The sequence below is a fragment of the Aquarana catesbeiana genome, linkage group LG06, assembly GCF_042186555.1.
Source record: "Aquarana catesbeiana isolate 2022-GZ linkage group LG06, ASM4218655v1, whole genome shotgun sequence".
Taxonomy (NCBI): domain Eukaryota; kingdom Metazoa; phylum Chordata; class Amphibia; order Anura; family Ranidae; genus Aquarana; species Aquarana catesbeiana.
Genome location: NC_133329.1, coordinates 406,549,926 through 406,568,535, shown reverse-complemented (window position 1 = coordinate 406,568,535; position 18,610 = coordinate 406,549,926). Strand labels below are relative to the sequence as shown.

The 18,610-nt window shown below is 43.5% G+C and overlaps 1 protein-coding gene across 1 annotated transcript; it reads right to left on the bottom strand.

Moving 5' to 3' along the window:
* Positions 1 to 10,027: 10,027 nt before the first annotated feature.
* Positions 10,028 to 15,714, bottom strand: LOC141147252 (cytochrome P450 27C1; the record flags this gene model as incomplete). Its single annotated transcript, XM_073634454.1, is given in 3 exon segments — positions 10,028 to 12,012; positions 12,228 to 12,431; positions 15,636 to 15,714. Coding segments are annotated over 3 exon segments (400 nt in total), but the record flags the coding sequence as incomplete, so codon positions are not given.
* Positions 15,715 to 18,610: the final 2,896 nt, after the last annotated feature.

Below are 18,610 nucleotides of genomic sequence, written 5' to 3'. Positions count from 1 at the left end.
CGCCGTCTCCGAACCTCTCCTGCGTCCTGGCCGCCGTCTCCGACCCTCTACTGCGTCCTAGTCTCCTGCGTCCTGGCCGCCGTCTCCGATCCTCTCCTGCGTCCTAGTCTCCTGCGTCCTGGCCGCCGTCTCCGACCCTCTCCTGCATCCTAGTCTCCTGCGTCCTGGCCGCCGTCTCCGACCCTCTCCTGCGTCCTAGACTCCTGCGTCCTGGCCGCCGTCTCCGATCCTCTCCTGCGTCCTAGTCTCCTGCGTCCTGGCCGCCGTCTCCGACCCTCTCCTGCGTCCTAGTCTCCTACGTCCTGGCCGCCGTCTCCGACCCTCTCATGCGTCCTAGTCTCCTACGTCCTGGCCGCCGTCTCCGATCCTCTCCTGCGTCCTAGTCTCCTGCGTCCTGGCCGCCGTCTCCGACCCTCTCCTGCGTCCTAGTCTCCTGCGTCCTGGCCGCCGTCTCCGATCCTCTCCTGCGTCCTAGACTCCTACGTCCTGGCCGCCGTCTCCGATCCTCTCCTGCGTCCTAGTCTCCTGCGTTCTGGCCGCCGTCTCCGACCCTCTCCTGCGTCCTAGTCTCCTACGTCCTGGCTGCCGTCTCCGACCCCCTCCTGCGTCCTAGTCTCCTACGTCCTGGCCCCTGTCTCCGATCCTCTCCTGCGTCCTAGTCTCCTGCGTCCTAGTCTCCTGCGTCCTGGCCGCCATCTCTGACCCTCTCCTGCTTCCTGGCCACCGTCTCCAAACCTCTCCTGGCTTATGGCTGCAGTCTCTGACCATCTAATATACCATGTCCACAGTCTCCGGCCATCTCTTGTATTATATCCATAATCTTTGACTATATCCTGTTGTGCGTCAGCTGTCTCTGACATTGAATATTCACCAAATTTTACGTTCGGGCCCTTTGGTGGTGTTGGGGGCCAAACTTAAGGCCCCCCATGTAATGAAAATTGACCACTATGGGTTTAGAGGCAGAAAAAAATAAATAAATATTAGAAAAAAACACTTCCAGCGTGTTCAGAATTAGCAACATTTTGGCAGAGAAAAAACAAACAAAAAATGCTTGACGCGCTTAAATGTTAAACGGTAGGTGTGTCTAGTGCTGGAGTTTTAATTAAAATTTCAATGCCCGATATAAATTATTATTGGACAATTCATTTTTGCAGACCACAATACATATAAGTTGTGGTCTGCAAGTGGTTTACCAGGGTGATGGCTGAAGAAATCAGCCATCACCCCGATACTGTTTTTTTTTTCCAGCAGGCGGCCAGCTTTCTCATAAGCCGCTGGGCCAGTTTCCGAATTGGCGGGAGGGGACGCTCCCCCCCCCCGCCAATGCTTCTTGGGCTTACCGCTACCACCGGTTCACCCCAGAAATGATCCAACGGTGCGGCTGTCTGGTTCCATAGGCGATCAAAGGGTTAACACTCTTTGGCCGACTCTATGGCCTTGGAGAAAAAAAAAAATAAAATAAAATCGAAAGATAAAAAAATAAATAAAATAAATTTATATTTATATATAAAAATTCTAAATTTAAAGCGCCCCCGTCCCTGTGTGCTCACAGAGAAGCAAACGCATACACAAGTTGCGAACACAAATGTAAACAGTATTTGATGTGAGGTATCGCTACGAACGTTAGAGCGAGAACAATCATTCTAGTGCTAGACCTCCTCTCTAACTCTAAACTGGTAACCTGTAAAGGCTTTTAAAGCGTCGCCTATGAAGATTTTTAAGTACCGTAGTTTGTCGCCATTCCACGAGTGTGCGCAATTTTAAGGCGTGACATGTTAGGTACCTATTTTCTCAGCGTAAAATCATATTTCACATACAAAATAAATAAATAAATAAATAAAAAATTGGGGTAACTATTGCATTTTATTTATTTTTTTTTAATTCATTAAAGTGTATTTTTTTCCCCAAAAAAAATGGCGTTTGCAAAACCACTGCGCAAATACTATGTGACAAAAATATTGCAAGAATCGCCATTTTGTTCCCTAGGGTCTCTGCTAAAGAAAAATGAGATATATGAGATATATATATATTTTTTTGTATTATTTATTTAATAATAATAATAATATATATAGGTATGTTTGGTATTTTTAAGTACATTTTCTAGCAAAAAGTTCCAGAAAAGGCCTGGTCGGCAAGTGGTTAACACGCCTGGGTGCGTTTACAGAAACGTGGCTTTAGGCGTGTTTTTGACGCAGCGTTCAGGAGAGCCCCCTGTCCATGAGGCCTCGTAGTCAAGGTTAGACTTTCACCAAAAGCACAATAGCGGCCGTACAATTCTAGATATTTTTGAAAAGGATCTTTTTGTTATTTGCCTTATAACGAACGACCGTTTACATTCCAGACCGCTCAGCTCCGACGGAGGAATTATCCCCCCATAACAACATTTACACCCCCGCCTTTAAAATATAAAGAACATGCAATTACCATGTAAGATCAGAAGCAGGAATCCTTCCCATGAATCCCCCGTCCAATCCCGCGGTGACAGCTCTACGCCGGGCCCCTCGCAACGATCGGAAAGTATGTCCATATAGGCGCATGGTTTGGCTCTCTACGGTTTTTGGCTTTTATCACATGGCAATAATACCGTCACCCAGATTACACAATGCAATATATCAGATGTCCTATATACAAAGGACTCACATTTACAAATTTTTACATTCGATCTATTGGTAGTGTCAGCCGTGGATAAGATCTGTTCGCAGGTCGTCAGGAGTCGTTCAAGGCAAACCGATAAATGGTTAGAAAATTGGGCCCCTTTACACTTGTGTGTTCCGTAAACAGGCACGCTTTGTAACACATGACAATACACACACACTACAATCTGATTGTACAATCCCTGTAAAAGCTCATTTAAATTTGACCAAAACTATATTAGATCACCAAAAGTATTGTGACACCTGCCTTTACACACAAACTTTAATGGCATCCCAGTCTAATGCCCCGTACACACGGTCGGACTTTGTTCGGACATTCCGACAACAAAATCCTAGGATTTTTTCCGACAGATGTTGGCTCAAACTTGTCTTGCATACACACGGTCACACAAAGTTGTCAGCAAATCCGATCGTTCTGAACGCGGTGATGTAAAACACGTACGTCGGGACTATAAACGGGGCAGTGGCCAATAGCTTTCATCTCTTTATTTATTCTAAGCATGCGTGGCACTTTGTCCGTCGGATTTGTGTACACACGATCGGAATTTCCGACAACGGATTTTGTTGTCAGAAAATTTTATAGCCTGCTCTCAAACTTTGTGTGTCGGAAAATCCGATGGAAAATGTGTGATGGAGTCTACACACGGTCGGAATTTCTGACAACAAGGTCCTATCACACATTTTCCGTCGGAAAATCCGACCGTGTGTACGAGGCATTAGTCCGTAGGGTTCAATATTGAGTTGGCCCGCCCTTTGCAGCTATAACAGCTTCAACTCTTCTGGGAAGGCTGTTCACAAGGTTTAGGAGTGTGTCTATGGGAATGTTTGACCATTCTTCCAGAAGTGCATTTGTGAGGTCAGACACTGATGTTGGACGAGAAGGCCTGGCTCGCAGTCTCCGCTCGAATTCATCCCAAAAGCATTCTATCGGGTTGAGGTCAGGACTCTGTGCAGGCCAGTCAAGTTCCTCCACCCCAAACGCACTCATCCATGTCTTTATGGACCTTGCTTTGTGCACTGGTGCGCAGTCATGTTGGAACAGGAAGGGACCTTCCCCAAACTGTTCCCACAAAGTGGGGAGCGTGAAAATATCTTGGTACGCCAATATCATAAGGAGTTCCCTTCACTTGAACTAAGGGGACCAAGCACAACCCCTGAAAAAAAAACCCCACACCATAAACCCCCCCCACCAAATGATTTGGACCAGTGCACAAAGCAAAAAGATTCATAAAGACATGGATGAGAGAGTTTGGGGTGGAGGAACTTGGCTGTCCTGACCTCAACCCGACAGAACATCTTTGGGATCAATTAGAGCGGAGACTGTGAGCCAGGCCTTCTCGTCCAACATCAGCGTCTGACCTCACAAATGTGCTTCTGGAAGAATGGTCAAACATTCCCATAGACACACTGCTAAACCTTGTGGACAGCCTTCCCAGAAGAGTTGAAGCTGCAAAAGGGTGGGCCAACTCAATATTATGGATGAAGACTAGGATGTAATTAAAGTTCATGTGTGTGTAAAGGCAGATGTCCCATTACTTTTGACAATCTAGTGTACGTTAAAATATTCGGAGGAACTCGAATAGAAATTCCAGGATCACGTCAAACCACTGGAAGTGCCAGGTGCAGTATAATGGCGCACCGTAGGAGAGCTATGGGACGCTGCCCACCAGACATTGAATTTATATTACATAAGATGACCACTAGGGGGTGCTCAACACAGGTTAGCTCCAAAAAAGGGATGGAAACTTCATAACATGCGAGATGTCACAGCAGCAATCCACCATTGGGGCTTCCCACATGGACTCTCCAGCAAGATGTCCATTCAGCCTTATATACCTCTTATTTTATTTATTTATTTCAGGTACTTATATAGCGCCATCAATTACCTCTTCATATTTATTTGAAATAAATTCTCTAAGACGCGTTTCCAATAAATATTTTAATATGCATCAGTTACATCCTAGGAACAAATAAAGAAAAAAAGAAAAAAAAAAAAAGAAAATACAATGTAACAATTCTAAACAATGGGCGATTCTTGTTCCGCATTGATTTTATACATAAAAAAAAAAAAATGAGACATTGGTAGAGAAGCAATTCAAAATACTGACACATCCCACCTTCATCCAGTTTTCCAATAACACCACCGCCCAATAAAAATAGATCTATGTAGTCACCGCTTATGCCGACGCCTCTTCACGCGACACGTGCGACTGCGTCATGTTAAAAGTTTACGGGTTTAGCGATCCTCCGGTATTTTTTTTTTCCTTTCACAGAGGAGATGGATGGGACCTCTATAAAAAGCAGTAGACATCTGCAATTTGTTTAGTTTCAAATTTGTTTTAACGAATTTCGAAAAATTCGTTCATTCGGAAATATCCGAATCAACGAAAACCCATTTAACATTTTTCTGGAAATTTGTAACACATTTTTTTTTGGTGCTTTTTGCTGAAATGGTCCTTTTAACATTGAAGTCTATGGAATAAAATAAAAGCACCGTATTCCGTGTAAAAAAAAAAAAAAAAGTCCCTGACCCTTTCCAAAAACTGCAGCGGCTGAAACAAGCATAGATGTGAACGTGTCCCATAGGAAACCATGTTAAAAAGCACCAGAAAATGCATAGGTGTGAATCAGGCCTAAAAAGGGAAAGAAAGAAAAGAAAGGAAAAGAAAAAAATAAGAAAAGAAAAGAAAAAAAAAAAGGGGAGAAAGAAGGAGAAAAAAAAAGGACAAAGAAGAGAAAAAAAAAAAAGAGAAAGAAGGTTGTGGGGTGGAGATGGTATAGTCTACCTTTAACAACAAGTAAAAGATCAGCTTGATGTAAAATATTCCTATATAGTAGGGTAAAAAAAAAAAAAAACCCACACAGACACACAACCACACACTTTATAAAATTACATATGTACATTGGGTTGGATTTACTAAAACTGGGAGAGTGCAATGGCGCATGGTAGCCAATCAGCTTCTAACTTCAGCTTGTTCAATTCAAATTTTGGCAAAAGAACATGGTTTCTATGTAGGAGTTGCACCGGATTTTGAACTCCCCAGTTTTAGTAAATCTAGCCCATAGGCAACAGCCATATTAGCACAATTATATACGCAGTTTAAAGCTGACCATACACTATACAATCTGATTGTACAATCTCCTTTGAACCTGCCATCAATTATGTAGTGCCTGATTTTGTATGTGTAAAATGCATTGTCTAGGCTTGTTTAATTCATACAGAGTTTTGGCGATCGAAAAGGCCGATTGTACAGTCAAACAGTATAGTATATGGCCAGCTTAAGCCATCTGCCTTTCAGCACTTCACAGCACTTTACTGCCCCCTTTATACAATATTAGTCTCCAGAGTCAGCCAACCTATTGAAAAAACAATGTATTCCTATGTGGCCAATAGCTTCTTTTGGCAACTGTTGCGAGCCACAGAGTAATTGCAGCAAGCCAGTAAGAGCTCCCTCTGGTGGCAAATCTTTAAATCTTAAATAAGTCAAAGTACCAGCATGTAAAAATGCAACAGTTGGCAACTGTTGTGTGCTGCTTGGGGGAAGTGCTCCCTCTAGCGCAAACCCCAGCCTGCGGGCCAAGCTCAGGCCCGCTTGTGTGTTTTCCCTGGCCCGCAGCTCAGACTCTGCCAAGGTAGCATTGCCAATCTACTGCCTTTTAAAAGCAGCTGCTGTTATCGGCAGTATGTGTGGCAGGTCCTGCAAACAAATCCGCTCCCCTCACACCCGCCTATGCTTCCACTCTGTGCTGAGGATTGGCTGCTGGGAGCGCCGATGTCCTAGCAACCAGTGACGTCATCAGCGTGGCACCTCCCAGCTTCCAGCCCGCTGTTTGTATTAGAAATCATGCCGCATGTGTAGCAGGGGGCGCAGGGCGGTAGTCGGAAGGTGCAGGAGAGCTGAAGTCTGCAAGAGGCAAATGGGGACATGGATGCTGGGAACACTCTAAAGGGGACACTGATGAGAACTTTGATGCTGGGGACACTGATTGGGACATTGATGCTGGGGACACTGATGAGGACATTGATGCTGGGGACACTGATGCTGGGGACACACTGATGAGGACATTGATGCTGGAGACATTGATGAGGACATCGATGCTGGGGACACTGATGCTGGAGACACACTGATGAGGACATTGATGCTGGGGACACTGATGAGGACATTGATGCTGGGGACACACTGATGAGGACATTGATGCTGGAGACACTGATGAGGACATTGATGCTGGGGACACACTGATGCTGGGGACACACTGATGAGGACATTGATGCTGGAGACATTGATGAGGACATCGATGCTGGGGACACTGATGCTGGAGACACACTGATGAGGACATTGATGCTGGGGACACACTGATGAGGACATTGATGCTGGGGACACACTGATGAGGACATTGATGCTGGGGACACTGATGAGGACATTGATGCTGGGGACACACTGATGAGGACATTGATGCTGGGGACACTGATGAGGACATTGATGCTGGGGATACACTGATGAGGACATTGATTGCTGGGGACACACTGATGAGGACATTGATGCTGGGGACACACTGATGAGGACATTGATGCTGGGGACACACTGATGAGGACATTGATTGCTGGGGACACACTGATGAGGACATTGATGCTGGGGACACACTGATGAGGACATTGATGCTGAAGACACACTAATGATGACATTGATTGCTGGGGACACACTGATGAGGACATTGATGCTGGGGACACACTGATGAGGACATTGATGCTCTAGACACACTAATGATGACATTGATTGCTGGGGACACACTGATGAGGACATTGATGCTGAAGACACTGATGAGGACATTGATGCTGAAGACACACTGATGAGGACATTGATTGCTGGGGACACACTGATGAGGACATTGATGCTGAAGACACACTAATGATGACATTGATTGCTGGGGACACACTGATGAGGACATTGATGCTGGGGACACACTGATGAGGACATTGATGCTCTAGACACACTAATGATGACATTGATTGCTGGGGACACACTGATGAGGACATTGATGCTGAAGACACACTAATGATGACATTGATGCTGGGGACACACTGATGAGGACACAATGTGCAAGGAGACTCTGATAGGGACACAGACGTGCGCAAAGGCTATGATGAGATTTAAATTGTATTAATTTATTTATAATGAACACATTTTTTTGGCCCGTGAATATTTGTAAAATCTACAATGTGGCCCTCTGGCTAAAAAGTTTAGAGACCCCTGCTCTAGTGAGCCTCTGGGCAATTGCTCCCTCTAGTGGTGAAAGTACAAGTCTCAAACAAAGAGCCAGCATGTTAATAAAACAAACAAGACAAAAAAAACCCCAAAACATTCCAAAATGACTTTCAAGTGCACACTGGTCATAAGGGAATTAGGATGGCTGCCTATTAGAATATGCTGGTTCCCCGACTCACGCTTTCTAGGTTGCTGACCTGGAACAAGCATAGAGATGAGGAACACCAACACTTTTCTTTTTATTTCCAACATGCTTCTGAACAACCAGTCCTGAAAAAGTATACAGTGGATGTGCAAGAAATGAAGCATTCAAAGCAGAAGGTAGAAGTTAAAAAAATTAAATATAGACTTATGTCATAAAAGCCAACATGTTTCAGGGGTTCAGAGAGTCCCCCCCTTCATCAGGAGGGGAATACCTCCGGGGCCATGGGTTATGGTCAACGCTAAAATGGATGACCTTTTGTGGCTTTTAAAGCGTTGCCTGTGGTCAATTTTGGGCTTCGAAGTTTGTTGCAGTTTCACAGGTGTGCAAATTTTAAAAAGCTGGACATGGTTATGTAGCTATTTACTCGGCACAACCCAATCTTTAATAATCCAAACAAATTGGGTAATATATGGAGTTTGTACGCACCAAATACGGGTTTGATCAAAAGTTGTGCTACAATCATGGGACAATAAAAATTGCAGCTTCCACCATTTTATTCTCCAGGGTTAGCTGCCAGCTTTGAGGGTTTTTCTGCTTTTGGCAGAAAAGGGGTTAAGAGAATCACCACACCCCACACCTATTTCCTCAAGAGTTAAGCAGAAGCAGACCACAAATGGCAGCCTTCAAATTCCTCTTATGACAGGTGCACTTTAAGTTGAACACTGATAATGATGAGCTGGGAATAGAATATAAGTCATCCTTCAATGCAGCAGCTTTAGAGCCGTTGTCTTTGCGATTCCCTCTCACCTACAACCCCCTCACTGGGACAGGAAAGGAGGGGGGTGCATGTATTTTTAAAACCTCTTTTACAAGAGCGGCCAGGGGGTGGTAAAATTGTGGCCCAATCTTGTTTTTACTGTCCCCTGGCTGCTCTTGTAAAAGAGGCTTTAATGATACATGCTCCCCCCCTTTCCTGTCCCAGTGAGGGGGCTCTCCATGTGCTTCGGGGTGTGATATTTAACACGACACGGCCAAGTGGACAAGCGGCACACCTGCCCGGTTCAGCCTTTCAACATCAATAGGACTAAAGCCTCGTACACACGATCAGATTTTCCACAGACAAAACACTCAGACTTTTGTCTGAAGGGCGTGTGCCTGGATTTTGTCTTGCATACAAAATGGCAAGGAATTGTTGGCCAACAAACACAAACGTAGTGACTTACTACGTGGTTTTTCAGCTCTTTAGCGCCACCCTTTGGGCTCCTTCTGCTAATTTCGTGTTAGTAGAAGTCGTGAGTGTTGATTCGCGCTTTTCATTTCGTGCTTTTCAGTTCGTTTCTGAACAGCCGTTCGGCAACCAGCCATGTTGCGGAATCAGAGGAGATAACGTGTTATTTATTATTGGCCTTGGAGTTATTGCTTTGACCTCCTGTTCCTAGACTGGACTTGGGAGGGGGAGGAGGAGGAGTTCTTGGACCAAAATCGGTTGCTTTATTAAAATCGTGACCAATTATGTCATATGCCTTTGCTGCGGGAGCTCCAGGAGAATAATCCGGATGATTTTCGGAATTCTCCAGATGATGGACCCCTGCTTTCATCAACTCTTGGCATTGTTGATCCCCTATATTAAGAAGCAGGACACATTTTATTATTCACCCAAAAAATAAAATAAGGATTTGATGTGTTATATTTTTGGATGCATAGAATGCACTTTTTGGTTAGGTTCTTTTGATAGAAAACAAAATTAGCCATGCTTTTTTAAAAGGCACAATAAAAAATAAATAAATAATGGAGATTAATACTTGGCTATGTGTTTTATTTCAAATGACAGTTTGGGAGTAGGCAGTTACATTTAATACATTTTAAAAAATACAATGTAAAAATTGACAAGGGACACCAACATAGATGTATCTTTGATCTTAAAAACTACAGAGAATGGTGTTGTGGTAACTTGCCCCAAAAAAAAAAAAAAAAAAAAAAAAAAAAAGAAATAAAAAAAAAAAAAGCCTTTGAAAATTAGTTTGCAATAACTCCATCAGTATCACCAGCAAAGCAGCTTCATTATTATCCCATTAAAGAAGAAGAGAATTGTGCGCTGCATTTCCAGATTTCATAATTTGCCGCGCCACGAATGTTAATTCTCCATTACGATCGCTAGTTTACAAGACCGACCGCTTTCGGCTCATCCTTGCATGCGTGTTTGTACTTTGGACTTGTGTACACACGCTCGGAAAATCTGGCAACAGACATTTGTCCGCGGAAAATTTTAAAGCCTGCCGTCCAACATTTGTCCGTGGAACATCCGACAATTTCACACATTTCCCTTTCGAAAAATCCGATCGTGTGTACGAGGCTTAAAGCCATCGCTTCCTTCTCCCTCTGGAAGTACTGTCTGCCCGGCTGTCATGCTAATCCAAGCGGCTTCAGGACTTTGAGTCACCCACCTGGCACCAATCTGAAAATCACAATTTCACGCCAGCTTTCCTGACCAGCGACTCAGGACACCGGCATTTTCAGGAGGTCAGCAGAGGTCTTCTTTAGTACAGTTTAGATTTGAATACATTTTTGTGTTCTAGAATGGGGAAAGGTTAGACCCTCAGTCAAATATGGTTTGTGGAGGGTTGCCCTCTCTCCCTGTCTAGATGACCCTGTGTGTCAGGATGCAAAAAAGGCAGGACATACAAACAAAAACACACATGATGCCAACCTTAAAAAGCACATGTAAAAACATTGCAAAGCAATTTGTTCAGCAAAACCTCAGGAACATTCATCCGGTTTCCTCTACAGGTCGAATGTTATTCATTTACACAAGGAAAAAAAAAAAAAAAAAGAAAAAAAAGAGTGGTTTAGGGAAATACGTTTTATGGCCACTAGATGGAGCTGAGGCTCGTAAGAAACTGGTAGATTCAACAATTGACCTGTAGCAGAAATAGGAAAACCTGATTCTTATCACCATCTAATGGCCATTTCCTGAAATGCAACCTGTGGAGGAACTAGCCTGAAGACATTTGATTTTGAAAAGAATGTACCAGCAGTTTCACTGGACAGCTTGCCATGCATTCATTTAATAAAACATGCCCCATGTCGTCAAATTTAAAAAAAAAAAACAAAAAAAAACAGTAAAATATTGGCTGAAGATCGAGCGAACTCGTCATGTACTAAAAATCGGCTAACTTGATGCCCGGAGGAAAAAAAAAAAAAAAAAAAAAGCAGCAACTTTAAAGTGCCTGTCAATCCCTCCCCCACCCCCTGAAGACAAATAAACCAATAGAAAAAGGCACCAAATCGGATGGTGTTGAAGGGTCCCTGTCAGGAGTAGCTGAAGCCTGGGAAGGTCTCAAAATAAAATATTTGTGGCCTAAAGCCCTACAAGCATTCATCCAAAACAGACCTTTAAAAATCCATTAAAAGAAAGTGTTAAGGCACAGTGTTAAGATTAAGAGCATAGGGTGGCCTTTGGCCCTAGAAATGAGGGAAAACACAAGTTCCAGCTTATCCAGGCCAATAATGAGCCCTTGGACTCCACAAACCTTCCTTCGGAAAGCTCCTCCAGAAAACACAAAAGGTTGGAGTTTCCGGAGTTCAAGCAAAATTTCCTCTCCTCCTCCTCCTCCAGTCCATCTCTTATTCATACAGTAAAAAAAGTGCAAGGTAGAGCGTTGTATTCCACCACCTACCCCTAGACCTCCAAGACCTACCTCATATACAAAACATCCAGCACAAGTCAAAAGGACCTTAGAACAGTTCTACATAAAAAAGGAAAAAGAAGTCTTCATGAAGTGTTGGGTTCGTTCAGTAGATGCCGGAGATCTGAAACACCATGATCTGCGTCTCACTCGCGGTTCACAAAGCATACGTTAATGGCCCCCGCGGGGCACAGAAGTCCGTGTGTTTTTGGGAGAACAGTCTGGGTCTTGGGTGAAGTCCTGATCTCAAAATTCTGAAGCAACTGTAATAGGAAGAGGGGGGGGGGGGGGGGGAAGAAATATTAAAAACCACCACCTAGGAAAAAAGGGAAACCTCAACACTCCAATGGAATAGAACATATGTATGTAAAATAATAATAAAATATTTTTGTAGCTTGGAGAACAGAGAATTGGGGGGGGGGGGGGGGGGGGGGTAGGAATTTGGTGGATTTCTCTTCTACAGCAGTTCCACCTTTACCTGAATCAGAGCCAGGTGAATCTCCAACTCAGCAACTCTCTTCCCGATACAGCTGCGGATTCCGTATCCAAAGGGAATGGAGCCAAAGTTCTCTACTCTGTCCAGGTGTCCGTGCCGCAGCCAGCGTCCTGGCTGGAAGTCTTCCGCTGCCGTGAAATATTCCTGGTCGTATGATGTGGAGTAATGACACAACGCCAACTGAGTCTGATCAGGGAGACAGACACATACGTGGGGGAAAAAAAAAAAAAAAATGTGATCATATAATAGTAATAAAATATTAAATTGAAATATATACCAGTTACCAGGTTTGAGTTACAGAGGAGGTCTAGTGCTAGAATTATTGCTCTTGCTCTGACGATCGTGGCGATACCTCACATGTGTGGTTTGAACACCGTTTACATATGCGTTGACAGCTTCGTTCTAGCCCGCCCCCAGCGGTACCCGATTGGACACTGGGCCTCCCGATCGCACGGGAGTCCCGGTAACAGCGGCGGGAGGGGGGAGGATGTCCCCTCCCGCTCCTCCGGTATAACAACCGAGCGGCTTTTAGCCGCATCGGTTGTTATACACGAGTAGCCGATCGCCCGCTGTAAACAACGGTACCGGGATGATGCCTGCAGCTGCGGGCATCATCCCGGTATAACCCCGGAAAGCCGAGTATGCATATCTGCGTACGGTCGGTGGGAAGGGGATAACAGTGTAAATTTGCTGTCCCCTCAAAATATCTCACACGGCCATTAATGTCTAAACCATTGGCAACAAAAGTGAGTACACCCCTAAGTGAAAATGTCCAAATTGGGCCCAAAGTGTCAATATTTTTTGTGGCCACTATTATTTTCCAGCACTGCCTTAACCCTCTTGGGCATGGAGGTCACCAGAGCTTCACAGGTTGCCAGTCCTCTTCCACTCCTCCATGACGACATCACAGAGCTGGTGGATGTTGAAGACCTTGCGCTCCTCTGCCTTCCGTTTGAGGATGCCCCAAAGATGCTCAATAGGGTTTAGGTCTGGAGACATGCTTGGCCAGTCCATCACCTTTACCCTCAAAGCTTCTTTAGCAAGGCAGTGGTCGTCTTGGAGGTGTGTTTGGGGTCGTTATATTGGAATACTGCCCTGCGGCCCAGTCTCTGAAGGGAGGGGATCATGCTCTGCTTCAGTATGTCACAGTACATGTTGGCATTCATGGTTCCCTCAATGATCTGTAGCTCTCCAGTGCCGGCAGCACTCATGCAGCCCCAGACCATGACACTCCCACCACCATGCTTGACTGTAGGCAAGACACACTTGTCTTTGTACTCCTCACCTGGTTGCCTCCACACACGCTTGTCACCATCTGAACCAGATACGTTTATCTGGATCTCATCAGACCACAGGACATGGTTCCAGCAATTCATGTCCTTAGTCTGCTTGTCTTCAGCAAACTGTTTGTGGTCTTCCTTGTGCATCATCTTTAGAAGAGGCTTCCTTCTGGGATAACAGCCATGCAGACCAATTTGATGCAGTGTGTGGTGTATGGTCTAAGCACTGACAGGCTGACCCCCCCCCCCCCCCACCCCTTCAACCTCTGCAGCAATGCTGGCAGCACTCATACGTCCATTTCCCAAAGACAACCTCTGGATATGACACGTGCACTCAACTTTTTTGGTAGACTATGGTGAGGTGTGTTCTGAGTGGAACCTGTCCTGTTAAACCGCTGTATGGTGTTGGTCACTGTGCTGCAGCTCAGTTTCAGGGTCTTGGCAATCTTCTTATAGCCTAGGCCATCTTTATGTAGAGCAACAATTCTTTTTTCAGATCCTCAGAAAGTTCTTTGCCATGAGGTGCCAAGTTGAACTTCCAGTGACCAGTATTAGAGAGTGAGAGCGATAACACCAAATTTACCACACCTGCTCCCCATTCACACCTGAGACTTTGTAACACTAACAAGTCACATGACACCGTGGAGGGAAAATGGCTAATTGGGCCCAATTTGGACATTTTCACTTAAGGGTGTACTCACTTTTGTTGCCAGCGGTTTAGACATTAATGGCTGTGTCATAGGTGTGCGCAGCCTATTACATTAGGGTGTGCACCCCAAACGGAAGAGGCTCTGGTGGTGGCAGGCAGTTGATTGGGAGCATATTACGTTACACCCTAAATAAAGGTGTAACGTGTTCCTAAAGTTGAACCTAACCTTTAATATAATGGGGGCATTTGCACTGGCTACTGGCACCCCTAATCACCCACCTGGTGTTCCACCTGGATAATGCTAATGCACATGGGGGGTGGATTAGGGTGTGCTTAGGCACCCCCGGCACACCCTGTGCGCATGCCTATGGGCTGTGTGTTGAGTTATTTTGAGGGGACAGCAAATTTACACTGTTATACAAGCTGTACACTCACTACTTTACATTGTAGCAAAGTGTCATTTCTTCAGTGTTGTCACATGAAAAGATAGAAGAAAATATTTACAAAAATGTAAGGGGTGTGAGATATCCATTTAAAATCTAACCTTACTAATACGGAGTGTCGCAAAATTCCCCATACATGAGAATTTTTTTTTTTTTTTTAAACTCATAATATTTATTTTTAAATATTTGCATAAAACAGATCTCTTGGAAACATGTTCTCCATGAGAGGGGAGAAGACTTCATGTGTGTAGAAAAATGTAGCAAATAAATATTTTGCAATAAATCATTTGTAAATAAAAAAAGGTACTTTAGCTACAATTGCCTTATCTATGGCAATTGTTTGGGCACCCTGTATATTAAAATATACAGTATGGAAGTATAATATATTAAAATGATTTTTTTTTTTGGTATTGTAAAAACAAACACAAAAACAGTAGGAATACACTAGTAAAAGGTTTATAGATCATGACTTTCAAAATTGTAGAAAATCGCCCTTTAGGAGGGAATCCTCTCAGTGAAGAACTACAGAATCCAGCATGCAGGCACCAGCCTCTGATTATATCTCCCTTCCCCCAAAGAAGTGTAGTGGGATACTTCTTGTGTACTGGTCACTAAGGGGTCTATTTATAAAACATTTGTTGCATGAATGTCATTCATGCAAGCTTGAGAGAAAAACAAAAAACAAAAAAACAAAAACAAAACAAAACAAAAAAACACACCACACGTTAATGGTTTATAAAATAGAACTGATGATTCAGGAATTAGTCTATCTAATGGCCAAAATGTGATACTTTTTCATTATTGAGGCCTTTCAGCAAGTTATACCGCATTTTGACCACTGGATGGAGCTGATGATACAAGAATTAATTGGTTAGAAAAAAACCAGAGAGAAAACTTTGTGCAACCCGAAATAAATTTCAAACATTTATAGGCAAATATTTTAAATGAGCCCCAATGTGTCAGTGACCACAAAGCAGTAAATATATAAAGAAAAAGAAGAAAAAAAAAACCCACTTACCCCTTTTGGTATTAAATATCCGCCTAAAACCAAGTCATCCTGGGTAACACGACCATTTCCGGGTAAAACTGGAAACAACCTACCGATAGAACACAGAAAAATAAATAAATAATATATAAAATAAATAAAAATAAAAAAAAAAAAAAAAAAAAAAAAAAAAACACACACACACAAGTTAAAGTGGAATTTCACTCTCTCAAACCAACAGGAACTAATCGTTATGCTGATAGCATTAGTAAACTAGATAGGAAAGTATATTATATTATATTTACTTGTTTTGAACTTTTAGTAACTTCCTGGTTTCCATGCCTAGGCAAATGATTTCATACACCCCAGGAGTCTTCAGAGGGGTAGGAGGGGTTTTCTCAGCTAAGCACACCCTCCTGCCTGCATGCCTGAACTAAGGGCAGACGTATTCCAGAAAGTAAATGCTACATGAATCATCTGCCCTTACTCAAGATGGCCACTGCCAGAAATAAATTAGAACAGTGTTTTTTTTTTTAAAAATTCTTTTTATTGATTTTCCATTTAGTACAAGACAGTAATACAAACAAGCTGTATTTTTAGGTGACCAACATGGACACCCGCAAGGTATGGCCAACATGGCCTTCCTATTCTGAACATAGTTCAACTATCTATCCTATTTGATCCCCATATCCCTCTTCCCACCCACCTCCCTTCCCATCACCCCAACTTGAGTCACAGCTCATCATAGCGGATTTTGGGTAATGTATTAATCTTAGTCAGACATTACTCTACTCTTGTATAGCCACATATTGTATCTATGTAAATTACACCGTATTTCTTTATCTATTTGATTGAATGCTGTTGGTATTCAACATAGATGCACTGCAAGAACTATGGAATTTATATGATTATTTACAGTATCTTTAACACAAAAAAAAAAAAAAAAAAAAAAAAAAAAAAAAAAAAAGAAGAAAAAAAGGAAAGAAAAAAAAAAGAACAAGAAAAACCACGCAGCACCATCTTTTCTCTTTCTATAAGATCAGGATTCTCCTGTATATCAATGCATCAGACTGTACTTATCCACCCTATCCCACTGTATCACTAGAGTTGTACCATGTGTGCCAGACTTTATCAAATTTTTTTAAGCAACCTCTTGCTTCATATGTGTGCTTGTAGTAAGGTAGCATAGTATTAACCAAACCCTTCCAGAGTTCCACGGTTGGAGCTCCGGGTTTTTTCCAGTGTAACAGGATGGCTTTTCTACCATAAAATAAGAAGATATTGAGCATGGTTCTCATAGCACGTGATGGCACCACCTCCTCTACCAGTCCAAGCAGACAAACTCTGCTTGTTACCGGTATGGGTATTGACAGTAAGTCTGCTATGCAAGTTGTTATATCCGTCCAGAACCTCTGAACCTGTGAGCAGCTCCAAAAGACATGATCAGCATCTGCCGGAGACTGAGAGCACCTCCAACATTCAGCTGAGACATTCGGAAAAATCTTTGCTAGTCTATCTGGAGTGTAATAGCTTCTGTGCAAAAATTTAAACTGGATCAACCGATCCCTTGCTGATACGAGGTGTTTAAATGGTTGTGACCACATATCGTCCCAGTCCTCCCCCTGCACATCATGTATCTCCGCCTCCCACTTTTCCCGACATCTAGAAATCCCTTTTGGAGTGGATTTGAAAAATTCCTTATATGTTAGTGATAGTGTCTTTACTAAATCCTAACTTGATAGTATGGATTCGAGGGACGATGGCAGAGATTCCACCCTCATCTCTCGAAACTGCATCTGAAATGCATGCCTGAGCTGCAGAAACCTGAACAGATATGAATTTGGGAGATCATGTCTGGATTTTAGTTGAGGGAATGTCTGTAATTCTCCAAAGTGAGTAATGTCTCTTAATGTCTTTATACCCGTTTATTGCCCATACCGCGGGGGTCTTGAAATTTGTAGAAGTGGGGTAAAGCTGGGTTCATCCATAAAGGAGCCGATGGCGAGACTCCCCCAAAACTTGGACTTGCCAGCTTCACCGCCATCTCCCACGCCTTTATTGTCGCCTTCATTGTGGTCGTCAGTGGGAGGTCAGATCTAGTTCCTCTAAATAGTGCATATCTGAGGCTTTCATAGGAACCCAGTTGTGCTGCCTCCACACTGTGGCCGCATCCCATCCTCTGCTATTAGCCACCTACGAGCAAAAACCATTTGTCCGGCTAAGTAATATTTTTGCCAATCCGGTAGTGCTAGTCCCCCTTGAACGCCAGGTTCCTGTAACGTTTTAAGACCTATTCTTGGGGGTTTGGGTGCCCAAAGGAAAGAAGATACTATACTGTCAATCTTTTTAAATATGCTTTGGGGATCCAAATTGGAGCATTTCTCAGGAAGTAGAGAATTACAGGGAGGAATTTCACTTTTGAGCAAGGCTATTCTGCCTATTAGAGATAATGGCAGATTTGTCCAGGCCTGAACTTTTTGCTTTTAATAAAGATATCAGTGGCACCAGGTTAAGGGGCATGTAATCCTGTATGTTGGAGGTAATTTTGATTCCTAAATATTTAAGGGAGGAAACCCACTGAAGTGGAAGATCTGGGTCCGCCACATCACGGGCCGCCGGGTCCAAAGGTAGTATAGAAGATTTATTCCAGTTTACCCTTAATCCAGAGTATCTGCAAAACGGTCTATGATTCCAGGGCTATCCTAAGAGAGTCTCGAGGCTCGCTGAGGAAAAAGCAGCATATCATCTGCATACAGTGCTACAGTTTCAGAAATTGTGCCTATTTTAATCGCTGTGATCTGCTCTGAGGATCGAAGAGCCACCGCCAAAGGTTCTAACGCAAGCGAGAATAGGAATGGGGATAGGGGGCAACCCTGCCTGGTCCCCCTCCCCACTGCGAAGAAGTCTGAAATGAAAGTGCCCAATCTTATTGCTATTTTCGGGGATTTGTATAGTAAGGAGACCCATTTCCTGAAACGTGGACCGAATCCCATTACCTCTAGTACCTT